The following is a 14,034-nucleotide window of genomic DNA, read 5'->3' on the forward strand; positions in this document are numbered from 1 at the left end:
GATTTTGCTATTTTCACGAAAATCCATATAAATTTCCGCCATAATTCCCGAAGCTGGGGCCCCCATAGGAAGACCTTCCTGTTTATATATTTGGCCTTTGAAAGTGAAGTAATTATTAGGGACGACGAACTCCAAAATATTAATAAAATCGGCTATCTCTTGCCTACTCAAATTACTGTATTTAAGTAGATTATACAGTTTTAACATATTATTTTAATTGGACTTCGTGCTTCATATCATGTTCACGCAGCACCATTTTAACATTGAAGATTGACAAGACGCCATCACGCCGCGTCACAGGATACAGAGACTTTGCATTTACTTATTTTAATGTGTCCTCGCCTTATTTTTAATGTTATGTATTTGTATTTGTGACGAAGATGTCGTATAGGAGGACAAAACATGTTTCACGAGTGTAATTTAATGTAGTTTTTTTAATAAAGACAATATTACAGTATTGTAAAGGTGGAATTAAAAATCCAGATTTTCATAAGATCTCTATAGAGCTCATCTGGTTTTATCAATACCATGTCCAGGATATTTTTCCCTCTAGTTGGTTCCTTCACTTTCTGAATCAGCTGTCATTCCCATATTAGCTTATTTGCCATTTGTTGGGCATGTTTCCTGTCGTTTGCATTACCTTCCCAATTGACATTTGGTAAATTAAGATATCCCGCTACAATCATATTCCTTTCCATGTCGTTTCCCACATAGCTGATTATCTTATCAAATATTTCTGAATCCATGTCAGCATTACCCTTTCCCGGTCTGTACACTCCAAAGACATGAAGTTGCCTATTATCTTTAGAAATGACCCTTACACCTAGAATTTCATGTTTCTCATCTTTAACTTTTTCATAGCTTACAAATTCTTCTTTCACCAGAATGAATACTCCCACCTCCCACCATTCCTATCCTATTCTACGATACACACTCCAGTTCCGTGAGAACATTTCTGCATCCATTATATCATTTCTCAACCATGATTCAACTCCTATTACAATATCTGGTAAATATATATATCTATTAAATTACTTAATTCTCGTGTGACGTGCCGTACCTGGTTTGGCCCTTCTTTGATGTGACAGTGGATAACACTGTACACGGCCGTATTTTTTTATAGATTAGTGCAGCAATGTGGAACTGATAGATGCTTATTTTCAATGGAAGTCAACAGTGAACCCCACGTCCAATCTACCTACGGAATTAATTGAGAGCTTCTTCCCCAACCACATCATCTGTAAAGGGCTACGGCCTCTAAGAATTCTCCAACTTTAAACTGGAAGGTAAAAGGCCAAGGAAATGTTAGACAGAAACAATGAAATCAGAAGTGGAGGGAAAGAAATTCAAGAGGGAAAATGTCCAAGAACAAAAATATATATGAAGATGGGAAACTAGAATTGGAGAATGAAAATGGCAGTAGTAATTCAAAAGGCACATTATTTATTGTTTTAATAATTGATGTAAATTGCCATTACAAGTATAATTACAGTATTCACAACAAGTAAGAAAAAAAATTGCAAGACCTGTAATACTTCTTATACTGATGGAGTTTGCTAGAGTATCTTCCATCATGTAAATTAACATGTGTTTTGTTTGAAAAATGATTTCATCCTTAGCATAGTTTAAAAAAAAATATCTTAACTCTTTACTATATGAAACAGAAAAATGAAGTAGAAAAGAGCATGGCAATGTATTAACGTAACAAACAACAGTGAAAGTAGAGTGAGTAATAAAACTGAAATGTCCACATCACTAACGAGATGACAGCTGATACTATGACATTACCTCTAACATGAATAAATTATCAACGGAAATGTTCGATAAATTTCCTATCAAGGGAAATGTTCGATAAACATTTGAAAACATTTAAGAAAAACTTAGGTAAACAACTGATAGGGAATCTGGCACCTAGGCAACAGTATTCTGTATTTCATAATAGTTCCCCTGAAAATTTTATGTAATCAGACTTGCCTCTATCCAACTTTTTGAGCCCATGGATGGCTCCTTCATATTAAATGTCCTCAGACAGACCAAGAATTCAATCACAAACAGGGCTTCTCGCTTATAACTTTATGGAGACCACGACATCAGCACTACTGTAATTTGCAAACCTCACCTGAACAGTGTTATATGGTAACAATTCGAGCCTGGAATTTTATAATTTAAAAGCTTGGAAATAGGATGCAAAAGAAAATACTGTCAGTAAATTTGCTTAGAAGAGCAGTAGGAAAATTGTCACATTCCTAACATTCTCTTGTCCTTTCTGTTTTGACAACTTATGCTCAGAGGGGAGGGAGGAGGAAAACCCTGTTAGCTTCAAATTTCTGTAACTACAAAGTATTTTTTTAAATCCAAAAATAAGCAAAAACAAACAAAATCAGTTGGTATGATAATTACAAAACACGTGAATAATACTTAGAAAATGACAAAAACGATACCAAAAGTAATCTTCAGAAAAGCTAGATTTAGGTTTAATTTGTAAAACCAGGATAAAAATATGATGTCTTAGAAATCAAAGGCGTAGTAATGACCATGAACTAACACTAATGACTTCCTATGTATTTTTGGCTCTTGAGGTCATAGTTTATATTTCATGCCTTTCACAGCTGTTGTTGGAATTATGGACTTGCAAACGAAATCCAAGTTGCGGAAAACATTTAAAGCCTTGCAGTTTTACACTGACGGTTCATACTGGAATCAGAGCTGTCCTCTAACTTTACGTGGAATCCAAACCACAGAGATATAACTTATCATTGAAAACATCCTAAATGCGTTGGCTGGGATTCAAACCATGACCACTTTGGTAAAAACAGCCGGAGATGGTATCACTTGGTTATCAAGCACCCTTGTTCTTGCATGTTTTCATATTGACCTGTCTTTGAGGTATTCTAGTAAGACATCTCATCCAAGCTTCTTTCTTTCCTCACATATATCATCGTTATGCATGCGAAAACTGCTACGTGAAATATTTCAGCATCAATCTTCGGCTGGTAAGGTTCTGTCATCTAAGGTTCAACGTTGTACTGACATACGAGCTGCGGGTCAGTATTTCTCTCGAAACATTATCATTTAGCAGTTTTCACAGGCGCAACGACGATATTGACTTTATGGTTACTGTTATAAAAATTGTGCACATTTTGGGATTTTAGAAATTTGTCCTTGAGCTGAGTGTTTAATGTTGCAGATCTACCAAATTGTGCTGAAAGAGATGAAAAACACTCAACAAAAAGCGAGAAATGTCTGATACGCAAATCAGAGTCAGTCTTGAACTTTTTGAATCCTTGAAAGCTCCTTGAAAACATACCAACTGCAAGCGTTACAAGGCAACTGTGCTGCTATTAAGTGGCCTCTTTTTCCCCTCATCATCTCTCCACCTCTGCATTTTATTTGCACGGCCAGAGCATGCGTGCCCAAGTGGTGCTGTTTGGCCAGGTTTGATCTAGATGGAATGGCGTGGGATGTGTATCCATAACATCAAAGTCTGTTTGTGAATGAACATCTGGGCCAGGGTTATGACAAAAACAATGGAAGAGTATGGATAATTCACACTCAAATAGTCCTGTTTGACAATAAATGCTAAAACAGATCACGAAGTTTAAAGTCTTCTCTTATCAATCAATTACAAATGCTGTAGAACACAGGAAGTGTTACACCGAGAGCCAAGAGCACAGCTGAACTCAGTTGGACTGATGGACCAGCTCTGTTGTATTTGTAGTCCTTCACCTTCCCTGTCGTCAGTACCACGGCAGAGTTTGGCTGGAGCTCTATCTTCTTGGGAGACACAGAGTCGCTGAAACAAAACAGAATACCTTGTACTAATTAAACTAGGTTTCTGCAAAGGTATACATCACTTAAGAGTGCTGACAAGCTAAATATCACTCCTTACTGAGTCCTTCATTAGCCCAATGAGAATCGTGGTGAAATACAGGGACATTTTTTCATCTAATCAGGGGACTATAACTCGCCCAGTCGCCAGCGCTGCGAGCTTGTCTCCCGCTAAGCACTTTGCCGTGATGCACTTCTCAGCATCACAAGTTTCCCTCCTTTACAGTCCTCTGAGAACTTTATCAGCTTAAGGTTCAGTTTAATCAAGTGTTCATGTGTTTAGTGCTCAGTGTGTTATTCCAATGCCATTTTCATTATACTAGTATGTGTGTGTGTATACATAATACCTTCATAAAATACAGGAGATCTTGTGTGAAAACACTCTATGACTTAGTGCTGGGCGAGCGCTTATCACATTATGGCAAAGTGCTTGGTGGGAGATAGGCTCACAGCGTGGACGAGCGACAATCGCATGAATAGATAAAATGTCCCTGTATATTGTGTCTCACTCCAACTGGCTCTGTAGTTACACAGCAGAATATTGCGTGTCAAAATTCTGTGTGTCACATCTTTGTTTGTCTATGTCTTTAAATGATCATTCAAACACATAGAGTATCTGCCATCTATTACAGTAGCTACATTACTGAAGCTCGCACTTGTTCGTATCCTCACAGGAAGTGCTATAAACTTAGTTTTTGTATGTGAATGTCTAACATTTTCAGGAGTCAACTGCTAGCTGACAAACATGGCCGCTCATAGCCGTGCTGAAGTAGTGCTAGATAGTGAGAAAGTGCTCAAAATTTTGATGAATGATGAAATGAGTGTTCTCATTTTACCCATATGGATGAAGAAAGTTGATGACGTCTTCCTTCCTGAAAATATCATAATCCCGGGTGAAGGAATAATTGACAGTGACAAAGAATAATAACATCATGCAAAGTTTGATAAAGTAATTATTTGGGATATCCTCCCTGAGCCTGAGTACGAAAATGGAGTGATGTAACTGTAAAAGGAATGCATTTAATTTCAGGAATTGTTATACTAATGCATCATGTAAACGAATATGTCACAGAAGAATAACAATACTGGTCCACTGATCCACTCATCAGCACTCCTATATTTTCTCAGCTCATGGTCTGTAATTGCTATAAAATAATTCTACAGTTCTTTCATTTCAATGATAAGAGTTCCCATCCCCCTCCTCATCCTCAATGTTTTCATTCTTTCTCTGAAGGGGGAGATGGATCTTTTAGACAGTGACGCCATCTCTCAGGCCAGGAAACTTATATTAGAGAAGGAGATTTGAGGTGAAGGTAACAGGGTTGGTGGCCGTGGCCTATATTAGGAACTGTGTCGTCATTCGCCTTAGTATAGCAGAATGGAAAACCGCAGAAAATCATGCTCAGGATAGCCGACAGTAGGGACTAGTGGTGGTGGTGGTGGTGATTTTTTTTTTCTTTTTTTTTTTCTTTTTTTTGCTAGTTGCTTTACGTCGCACCGACACAGATAGGTCTTATGGCGACTATGGGACAGGAAAGGGCTAGGAGTGGGAAGGAAGCGGCCGTGGCCTTAATTAAGGTACAGCCCCAGCATTTGCCTGGTGTGAAAATGGGAAACCACGGAAAACCATCTTCAGGGCTGCCGACAGTGGGGTTCGAGCCTACTATCTCCCGAATACTGGATACTCGCCGCATTTAAGCGACTGCAGCTATCGAGCTCGGTAGATTATTGTTTTAAGAGGAAGTAGAACTAGCCAACCATCCTCTATTAACACTGATCAGAGAGAAAAAAAAATGGAAGGGATCTGACTCTTTCAAAAATGAAAATAGCGACCAAAGAAAGACAGGGGCCACAAAGGGCGTGAAAATGAAAAACTCCCCAGGCCCCAATACCGTTAGCTTTGGAAAAAAACAAGAGTTGACCAAGGGAGGTCGGATAGGATAGATCAAAGTGAGGAGCCTGACACAAGTAAGTGGAAGCAATGCCAGGGACTTAGCTAAGTGCCCCATAGTCACCAACCTAGCTCCAAAGTGGGGCCCCTATTAGATGCCTCTCATGACAGGCAGGGGATACTGTGGGTGCTATTCTACCGCCCCTGGCCATAGGGGGAGGTAGGGATTAACTGCCCCTCCCAAACACAGAGTGCTAGAGCCGCGGCCACTGCTCCGTTTAGTAAAATTATCATAATAATTATAATAATAATGAGGATGCAGGGCCTTGTAGCCTTGTCTTGCAGGCTCCCAAAATCTATCACGCCACCCACAGGAACACATTTTCACAATTTGCCAGTAAATATGTGGCTAAGGAATGTGAGCGTATATCGCAGAAGACGTTCAGACAGTGTTAGAAGGGGGCAGTGGCGCAAGCCTGCATGCTGTACTGTGCAGAGTGTCCAGGACAGCCAGGCTTCTGTCTTCAACAGTAAGTCGTGGAATTCCGCAAAAGACAAAAGTAATTGACTCCAAACAATGTCTTATCTACCGGTGTTTGTTGCAGCACACTATTAGAGGCTACTGCACTGGCTAGGTACATTGTACAGTGATTGTTCACAGCAGCAATAACACAGATTTTACCAAGCAGCATTTTTATTATAAATGTTCAAAAACGTATTTATCTGTCATGGGAAAGTTATTGAATATCCTCGACCGAACAAACAGTTTCTCTCATTCCACTTCATTACTTGTCATGACAAATACGCTGTGTTAAATGGCACCGCAGGTGAAAAGCTCATTGGTAGTGCTGTGCGTCATGACTCCCAAGCACAGAAATGTTATTGAAATAATTCAAATAATAATAAGGACACAGAAATAAACTCAGTTAATCAAGAAAAGTATTTCGGTACCATGGTAACAGTTACCGATATCCAAGCGGCCACAAAAATGTTAAAACAGTATCACCACCTACCTAAGACAGATCAAACTCAAATGGTAGGTAGGAGGTATTAAGAGTTGTGTTCTGAACAGTAAAGTAGAAGTTCTTGACAGCGAGGAGAACGATGTTGACACATAAATGGAACTTACCCCTGCTTGAGTTTGGAGTTCTTGCTGGCCGTGTGTACAAGCACTGATTTTGGCAAGTTGTAATCCTTGAGTTTGACTTCCTCAGTGGCATCACCCAAATTGATCACCACCACAAAAGTATCGTGATCTTTGTACGTCCTGTATAGATGAGAAGATGGTATTAGCAACTTCCAACAGCAGAAGGAACAAGGAATGCACTATTTACCTCTGTACCTCATTACCACCAAAGTCTTCGAAATGATTATTGACAACAATGTAAAAACAAATTTTTTCCATAATTCACCATAGTACAAAGTACATATCTGCATATTACAAACATTTGCGGCACCTGCGAGAGTTGATTATTAAAGAAGTTAGTGTCAAAGGAAGAGAACAAAAGATCAGCAGTTTCTTCAAACCAGTAAGCGTGTCGAGTGTGGTCATTGAAGGTCTGGCTTGGTTGCCATGTTGTAATTCTGTACTGTATTAGTTATTCTGTATATTGTAGGGTCTAATACTGTATTACATTATACCTTGTATACTAAATAACCTTTGTATTTCTTAAATTTAAAATACTCTACTGTATTTGTTCTTTTTACTTAATAGAATGTTTATATATCTATCATGGCTCATTTCATAAGTTATTCTGTTTAATCCTGACTTTCATTAATTTGGACAACCTAGAGCCCCAATTAGTAGAGATTAATGAGGTTCTTCTGTACTTGTAATTACAGTAGAACCCCGCTTAACCGAAACCCGGCTTAACCAAAATGCTCTGGCAAAATTGTACTTTAATATTTTGTTTTTACCCTCTCGTTCTTAGCCGTCAAGATTAGTAATTCTTTTGCTATATGTGCTGAGAGCTACTAGGCAAACACTATTTTTATATCATGACTTATACCAGAATGCACATGAAGCATAAAACTAAACACTTTCTTACATCTAGTTCGTTCCATGAAACATTGTTTCTTGAACAAGCAGGTATTATTATTATTATTATTATTATTATTATTATTATTATTATTATTATTATTATTATTATTATTATTATTATTATTATTATTATTATTATTATTATTATTATTTGTCATGAATATTATACAGAGTGCAGTTAACGTTGCTTCAGTTGCGGAAGTTTTATCTTGTTTACTGCTCGGACTATACTGCAGCTTCTGTTAGGAAACCAGGGAAGTCCAGCGACCCTTCTCCATTCATATTTTTCTTTCACCCAAAGTCGTTCTACCGGCCTTGCAGTTTTAAACTGTACTTCAAATGGTTTTCTTACCCCACTGCAAAATAAACTTTCATTATTTCAGATTGCTTTGCGCTTTGTTGAACAAAGCAATGAATCTACACCAGCGGATGTATGGTTGATTAAATGGTGGCGTGACATAGCTGCACCAAGAAAATTCAGAAGAAAATTACTGATTTTATACAATGAGTGACATTATGTAAACATTTTAATGTTAATTTACAGTATGCATCTTTGCTTAATAGAGTTTATGCATTTTCATTTCGACACTTAACTTCAGAAAATATTTACCATGTGTCATCCAAAAATATACATGAACCGAAGTGGCTCAGACCCCTTTATTTTGGATAAACAGGGTTCCAGTGTATTAATTTTTACAAAATGAAATTTTTACTCGTAATTTACTTCTAGAAATAAAATTGTAATTGTAACTGAGATTGGCAACAAACCAGCAGCTTTACAGTGCTTTCAAATGTATCAACGTTATCCTACAATATTGATCTAGTACTTATTGAATTCAAATTTATCCATAAGTAAATAAGAATTGCCTATATTTTGCTTGTTATGCAGAATTCTTATTTAACCCAATCGCTTCAAGTTTAATGGTACCGCATACTCGCTTAGAAATCAGAAATAAATCGTCCTCAACACGAATAAGCCACCCAGTCAGAACTACTGTGCACTGCTCTGAAGTAAATGCCTTGAACAACAACCAGAATTTTCACGCACAGTTTTCAATGAAACATTCAGAATGTTTGTACTCAACAACAATGAGGTTAGAATGAAGATTTTGTATGGTCAATCTTGAAACATTTGAATATATGTAGAGGCACTTCACACTACTCATTGTCTCTTGAAAAATTGGGGTCTCAATATATTTGTCCTTGCTCCACTATATTTGGATGTGAGGCTTACGAACCTGGGACATCAGAATGGAGAGGGCAAAGTAGGTGTTAATATCATCCTCATTAGTGTCAAACCACTTGTCACCGTATTTTTTTATGCAAATCTGATAACTGTTCCATTGTGTTAATATTTGTTTCTCGTGCAATGTCGGAAACAACATATCCATAACCTCCAAGAATACAGAAAACTCCGATACAGATTTATCTAAACATGTGTTATGTCAGTTTATTGCTAGCACATGCATATTGACTAACTCAACTTGAACTCTTGTGGCATCAAGATTGTGTCTCTCCCATGGAATTCACAAACATTGGTGTTCACGTCATACGTAAACCTTAGTCTGTATTGCTCTATGTACATTTCGACTGGTTCAACTTGGACACGTGATGATTCAAAGAACCCTATTTTAAATTTGTTTTTAATCAGTTTGAAGGAATTCCAACCTCACAGTTTTTAATTTAATCAATGCTTCACGCAATGATGTACATTTAAATTCCACAATGCCTATTGTCATACTTTAACAACCCCATGATTGTTTTTTATTTACAGATTGTTTATTGTTAATACATTTCACGACAAATACTTGTTTTTATTTTGCACATATTTTGTTACAATCCCAAGTCTATTGTTTATATTTGTTGATCATTGATGATCACTCTTTAATTACGACATGGTTACTCTTTTGATATGAGGATACTATTTTGATCACTTCTAAATTCAGGGCCCTGAACTAGTCTTCGTGCATTAATGGCTGATGATGTTCGCTATGCCAAACGAAACATGTCCCATTATTTAAGATACTTCATGACTATACTATAATCCAATGAGTATATTGTAATGTATTGAATAGGTGGTTGTAAATAAAAATTTTATAATTTGAATACATCAACTTCAATACGGTTCCATTATGAGATTAATTACATGTAACTTAGCAGTCGTAATGTCAGCGATGCTTACCTTGAGAAGGAAAGAACAGACTCCGAGTGCACCTTCAGGTTGACAGCTCCTTTGGCAATGGCAGATTCTTGTCGCGATGCCACGAGCCGCCTGTAGGTGCTGTAGTGACTGCGTTTATCACGTTGCTGGTTATTCAGGTTCACGTCACGGAAGTTAGGATTGACCGGCAGCCACGGTGAGCTGCTGACAGAGAAACCTGTAGAGGACACATCATGGTATAGTCAGAATTATTTTATCCATCCAAAGATGTTCAGACAAACATTCATAATATGACAATTTTCTCACACGTAACTTCTGGAAAAGGAAACAGATAAATTTTATGATCATGGCAATTTCTATTGGGTAACTTCTGGATAATAAATTGGACAAGAAAATGAATTAAGTTGCATACAGATAAGAACACACATGGCTCATGCGGTGAGAGCGCATGTCTCAAGACAAAAGTCTGGGCTTCTACTCAGGGAATAGTACATGAACAAGCGAAAAAAAATAAAAAATAAAAAAAATTTAAAAAAATAAAAAGTCGTCTGCAACATCACACTCAACCCACAGAGAAAAATCAGTAATTTTACGTAAGCCTAATCATTTGACTGGCGTAATGCAATACAATACTTTTAATGCATATTGATTGCTACCAAGAGGAAATCATGAGGGTGGGAATATTTCACGGATGTCCCAAAAAACAAACTTCAATGTCATTTTTGTTCCCTTTTATCATTTTTGCCAATACCCTGTATGACGTTATATGTAAGTTAAATGAAGTATTAAAAATGATTTGTATTTTTTTTTTTCCAGCTAAGTAGTTATAATCATATACACAAAGAAAGACAAGATAAATCACAGGCTACTTACAGAGAAAAGCAGCAGACTACTATATTCAATAGGAAACAATACATTTATTATTGTTGGTGTTCAAATCATTACTAAATAAATGCAATAAACACTCTGGCATACAATGATTTAAAGAAATACACACGGATTTAGATGAATTGAAAACTACTAAACATCAAATTGAAAACAGAGAAGAGAAACGGATTGTAAATAACAAGTATACAGACTATCACTAAAAATATCACAGCATAAGCAGTATGTTATATCTGCAGAAGAACGAGCCGCAAAATCATCCAGAATGAAGAAGTTTTGGGAAATGAAAAGTTGCCAAGTGTTAAAATCTGAACTCTTTCTTTGAATACTTTGTTGTATCAGGTTTGATTTTGGTGCTCCAATGTGGGTGCAAACAGTGTAAATAAATAAATAAATAAATATACAAACAAACCTGCAGAAGTGGTGCTGTCCCACTGGAAAGGTGTCCTGGCTGGATCTCGTGTCTTGTCAACTCCTCCTGTTCTCATCCAAGGATCGTTGGTCTGGTCCCTCCGGAGAGTTGTATCCGTCATGCCCAACTCCTCGCCATAGTAAGTGAAGGCCGTGCCAGGGAGAAGGAGAGAGAGCATGTGCATGGAGTCCACTTTATCCTGACCGATCCGAGAGGCAACTCGGGACACATCTGGGGTACCCAGCTGAAAACAAGAACAGAAACCTGTGGTACAGGCCTCTCACAGCATGTCAAATATATAAAGACAGGAATGTAAACAGGAACACACAGGGTGTCCAAAGAGTAACTGTGCAGTGCAGTGCAGGGAAAATTTAGGAATCACATGGCGGTTTCATCTGTCCGGATACGTAAACAGTCAGAACTCTTGTGTCTGGAACACTGACAACCTTCACAAATGGGAAAAAATGCCCCTACGTGATCAGAAGATAGGGGAAAGGTGTGCCTTAACACACAAGGGATCACTTCAAAAGAGTTGCGTTATGGATCATGCTCGTTTAATTTGACCGGGGAGTATAAAATACCAGTTTGTGTAGCATAACACATTGTATTATTGAAGAAAAATATATCCATTAAACCCACGAAAGACTTCCATACTGACAAGAAAGATTGCAGATGGCAAACATCAGGAGTCACACGCAGTGTAAAGGACCGGGTAATAAGACAACGTCAGGAGTGGCGCCCGGTGGTAACGACCAGGCTTACAGACGAAGATTTCTACTGACTGACTGGTGATGAAGGGGGAACAGCAAATGTAAACACGTGTAGTGGATAAGAAGATTGAAAGGTTCAAGATGCTTTGCACTGTGTTTGTGACCGAAGATGTCTCAAAAGCAGGACGAAACATGTATCGTTAATATATTTTAAAGTAGTCTTATTAATAAAGGTAAAGGTGGAACATTTGATGTAAGGATTTGATAAGTTAATACTTAATGACAATACGGCTTCAGATATGAAATTAATCATATGTAATCGTGAAACTATTTCAAAAGAATAAAAAATGTATGCGCCTGGTCTAAAAGACCGTGATGTGACCCCTCGTGAGTTAAGGTATTCAACGGCACTAGTGATGAAATATCTGCAACAGTTATCCTATTTTCTTGAAACTGATGTCACAGATCCTAGGAATATAAACTAGTGGATGTCTGGCATGAAATAATTAAAAATTAATATAATATCGCATTTTTAGAACTCATATTTCTGTCAACATATAAGTTAAAGTGCTTGTTGTTGCTGCAAATTGCTCTGCAATATGTTATGAGAGTTGTACAGCAGAATAGTTTTTGTGGCTTTGATAGAGGCAAATTTATTAATGTTTTCCTATAATTTAAATTATTCTCAGGGAGAAAAATAATTAATTGTTGGGAGCCACACCCTTAATTTCAATATACAGTAATTACATTATTCTGCTGTGCAACATAGCTACATTATTTATTTTCATTTTAATTTTTAAATGAAGCCAGTATCTTGAACCTAAGTGGACATTTCATTTGCCCAAGTAATGACAAATACTGACAAATATTAAATGTGGGTAAAAATCCCTTAAAACTGAGGTACACATTAAGAATAAAGACGCTTACTTTTATACTCCTAAAAACCTCCTGCTGTAAAGGTGGTGTCAAATTCTTGGGATTTTAGCTTAATGTGCTTCCTTCTAGCCCATAAGAATATCCAAGTTTTTGCTCTGGAGTACATTATTTCATAGCCAGACTGAGTTGTTCCTTATATGTGGCATATACACGAGACACTGTCTATTTGCCAGGATTGATTCAAGCCTTTTTCAGGATGTCCAGTTCTCACGTATTGTCATTGTTAAAATGGCAAATACTCTCCTTTATTCTTGGCTGCAAGGTTTTGCATTCCATGTACAGCATCCTTTGGGCAACGTTGCCAAATCAAGCTGGTGAATGATTCATAGGGATTCTGAGTTTTCCAGCATAAACATTTAGCCAAAAATACAACCTGGTTAGTTCTGCCATCTGCTGCCTACCAGGACAACTAACTTCTGAGTATGAGAAATAAACAGTCCAAACATGCCCAGCGCTTTGAATGAAAAAATATTGAAATACCAAACAAGAATGCCAAGATGTCAAAGTGACAGCTGCAGAAAAACGTGCACACCTTCATTTAAATGAATATAAATAAACTAAACAACTGGAAAACAGTATAAATTATATATTTCTGGAAACTAGACAAAACATACTTTAACACAGAGCAATAAAAAATTTGAAAATTTTCTTTAAAAAACCTGTAATGGAAGGTCGACGAATACCTTAAGTCGGCAGCATATTACTGGGGCAATATTCTTCCGGACACCATCAACGCAGAACGTTACCACATTGAAATTCTGGAAACTTTTGTGGCCCAACTCACTGAGCATGAAATTTAAGAGGGCTGGTTCCAAGAAGACAGCACTGTACAATAATATGCAGTGTAGTGTGCAGGCAGGTCGCAGGAGGAATGAAATCTTCACCAAAATAAAAATAATCCTCACATTCACTTAAATTATTTTAAAAACACACAGCAAAATCATCCAACAGATGACGAGGAGGAAATTGCTCATAATTTGAGTGATAGTAGTGATCATGACAAACAGGTGACTGCATGCTAATAGAAATTCCAACACCGGTAGTGACAGTGACGATGATCTCCAAAAAGATGACAGTACTGATGATGACACTAATAATGCTAATCAATTTCCGGATTTCCTTGAAGCTGTCATCGGCCAATATTCTCCTCACTTGGACATTATGAAACAC

General features: G+C 37.4%; 1 protein-coding gene across 1 annotated transcript in view; it reads right to left on the minus strand.

Annotated features, from left to right (window-relative positions):
• Positions 1–1,437: 1,437 nt before the first annotated feature.
• The window catches only part of LOC136885880 (maltase 2), an 89,611-nt gene continuing 77,014 nt past the window's right edge, over positions 1,438–14,034 (minus strand). Inside the window, exons 7-10 of the mRNA XM_067158563.2 lie at positions 11,219–11,462; positions 9,943–10,138; positions 6,849–6,986; positions 1,438–3,793 (exon numbers count right to left, since the gene is read on the minus strand). Coding sequence (XP_067014664.2) covers positions 3,619–3,793; positions 6,849–6,986; positions 9,943–10,138; positions 11,219–11,462 — 753 coding nt within the window. The 3' untranslated portion in view covers positions 1,438–3,618. The remainder of the gene's footprint in view (positions 3,794–6,848; positions 6,987–9,942; positions 10,139–11,218; positions 11,463–14,034) is intronic.

Source organism: Anabrus simplex, chromosome X (assembly GCF_040414725.1).
Source record: "Anabrus simplex isolate iqAnaSimp1 chromosome X, ASM4041472v1, whole genome shotgun sequence".
In the NCBI taxonomy this organism is placed as follows: Eukaryota; Metazoa; Arthropoda; class Insecta; order Orthoptera; family Tettigoniidae; genus Anabrus; species Anabrus simplex.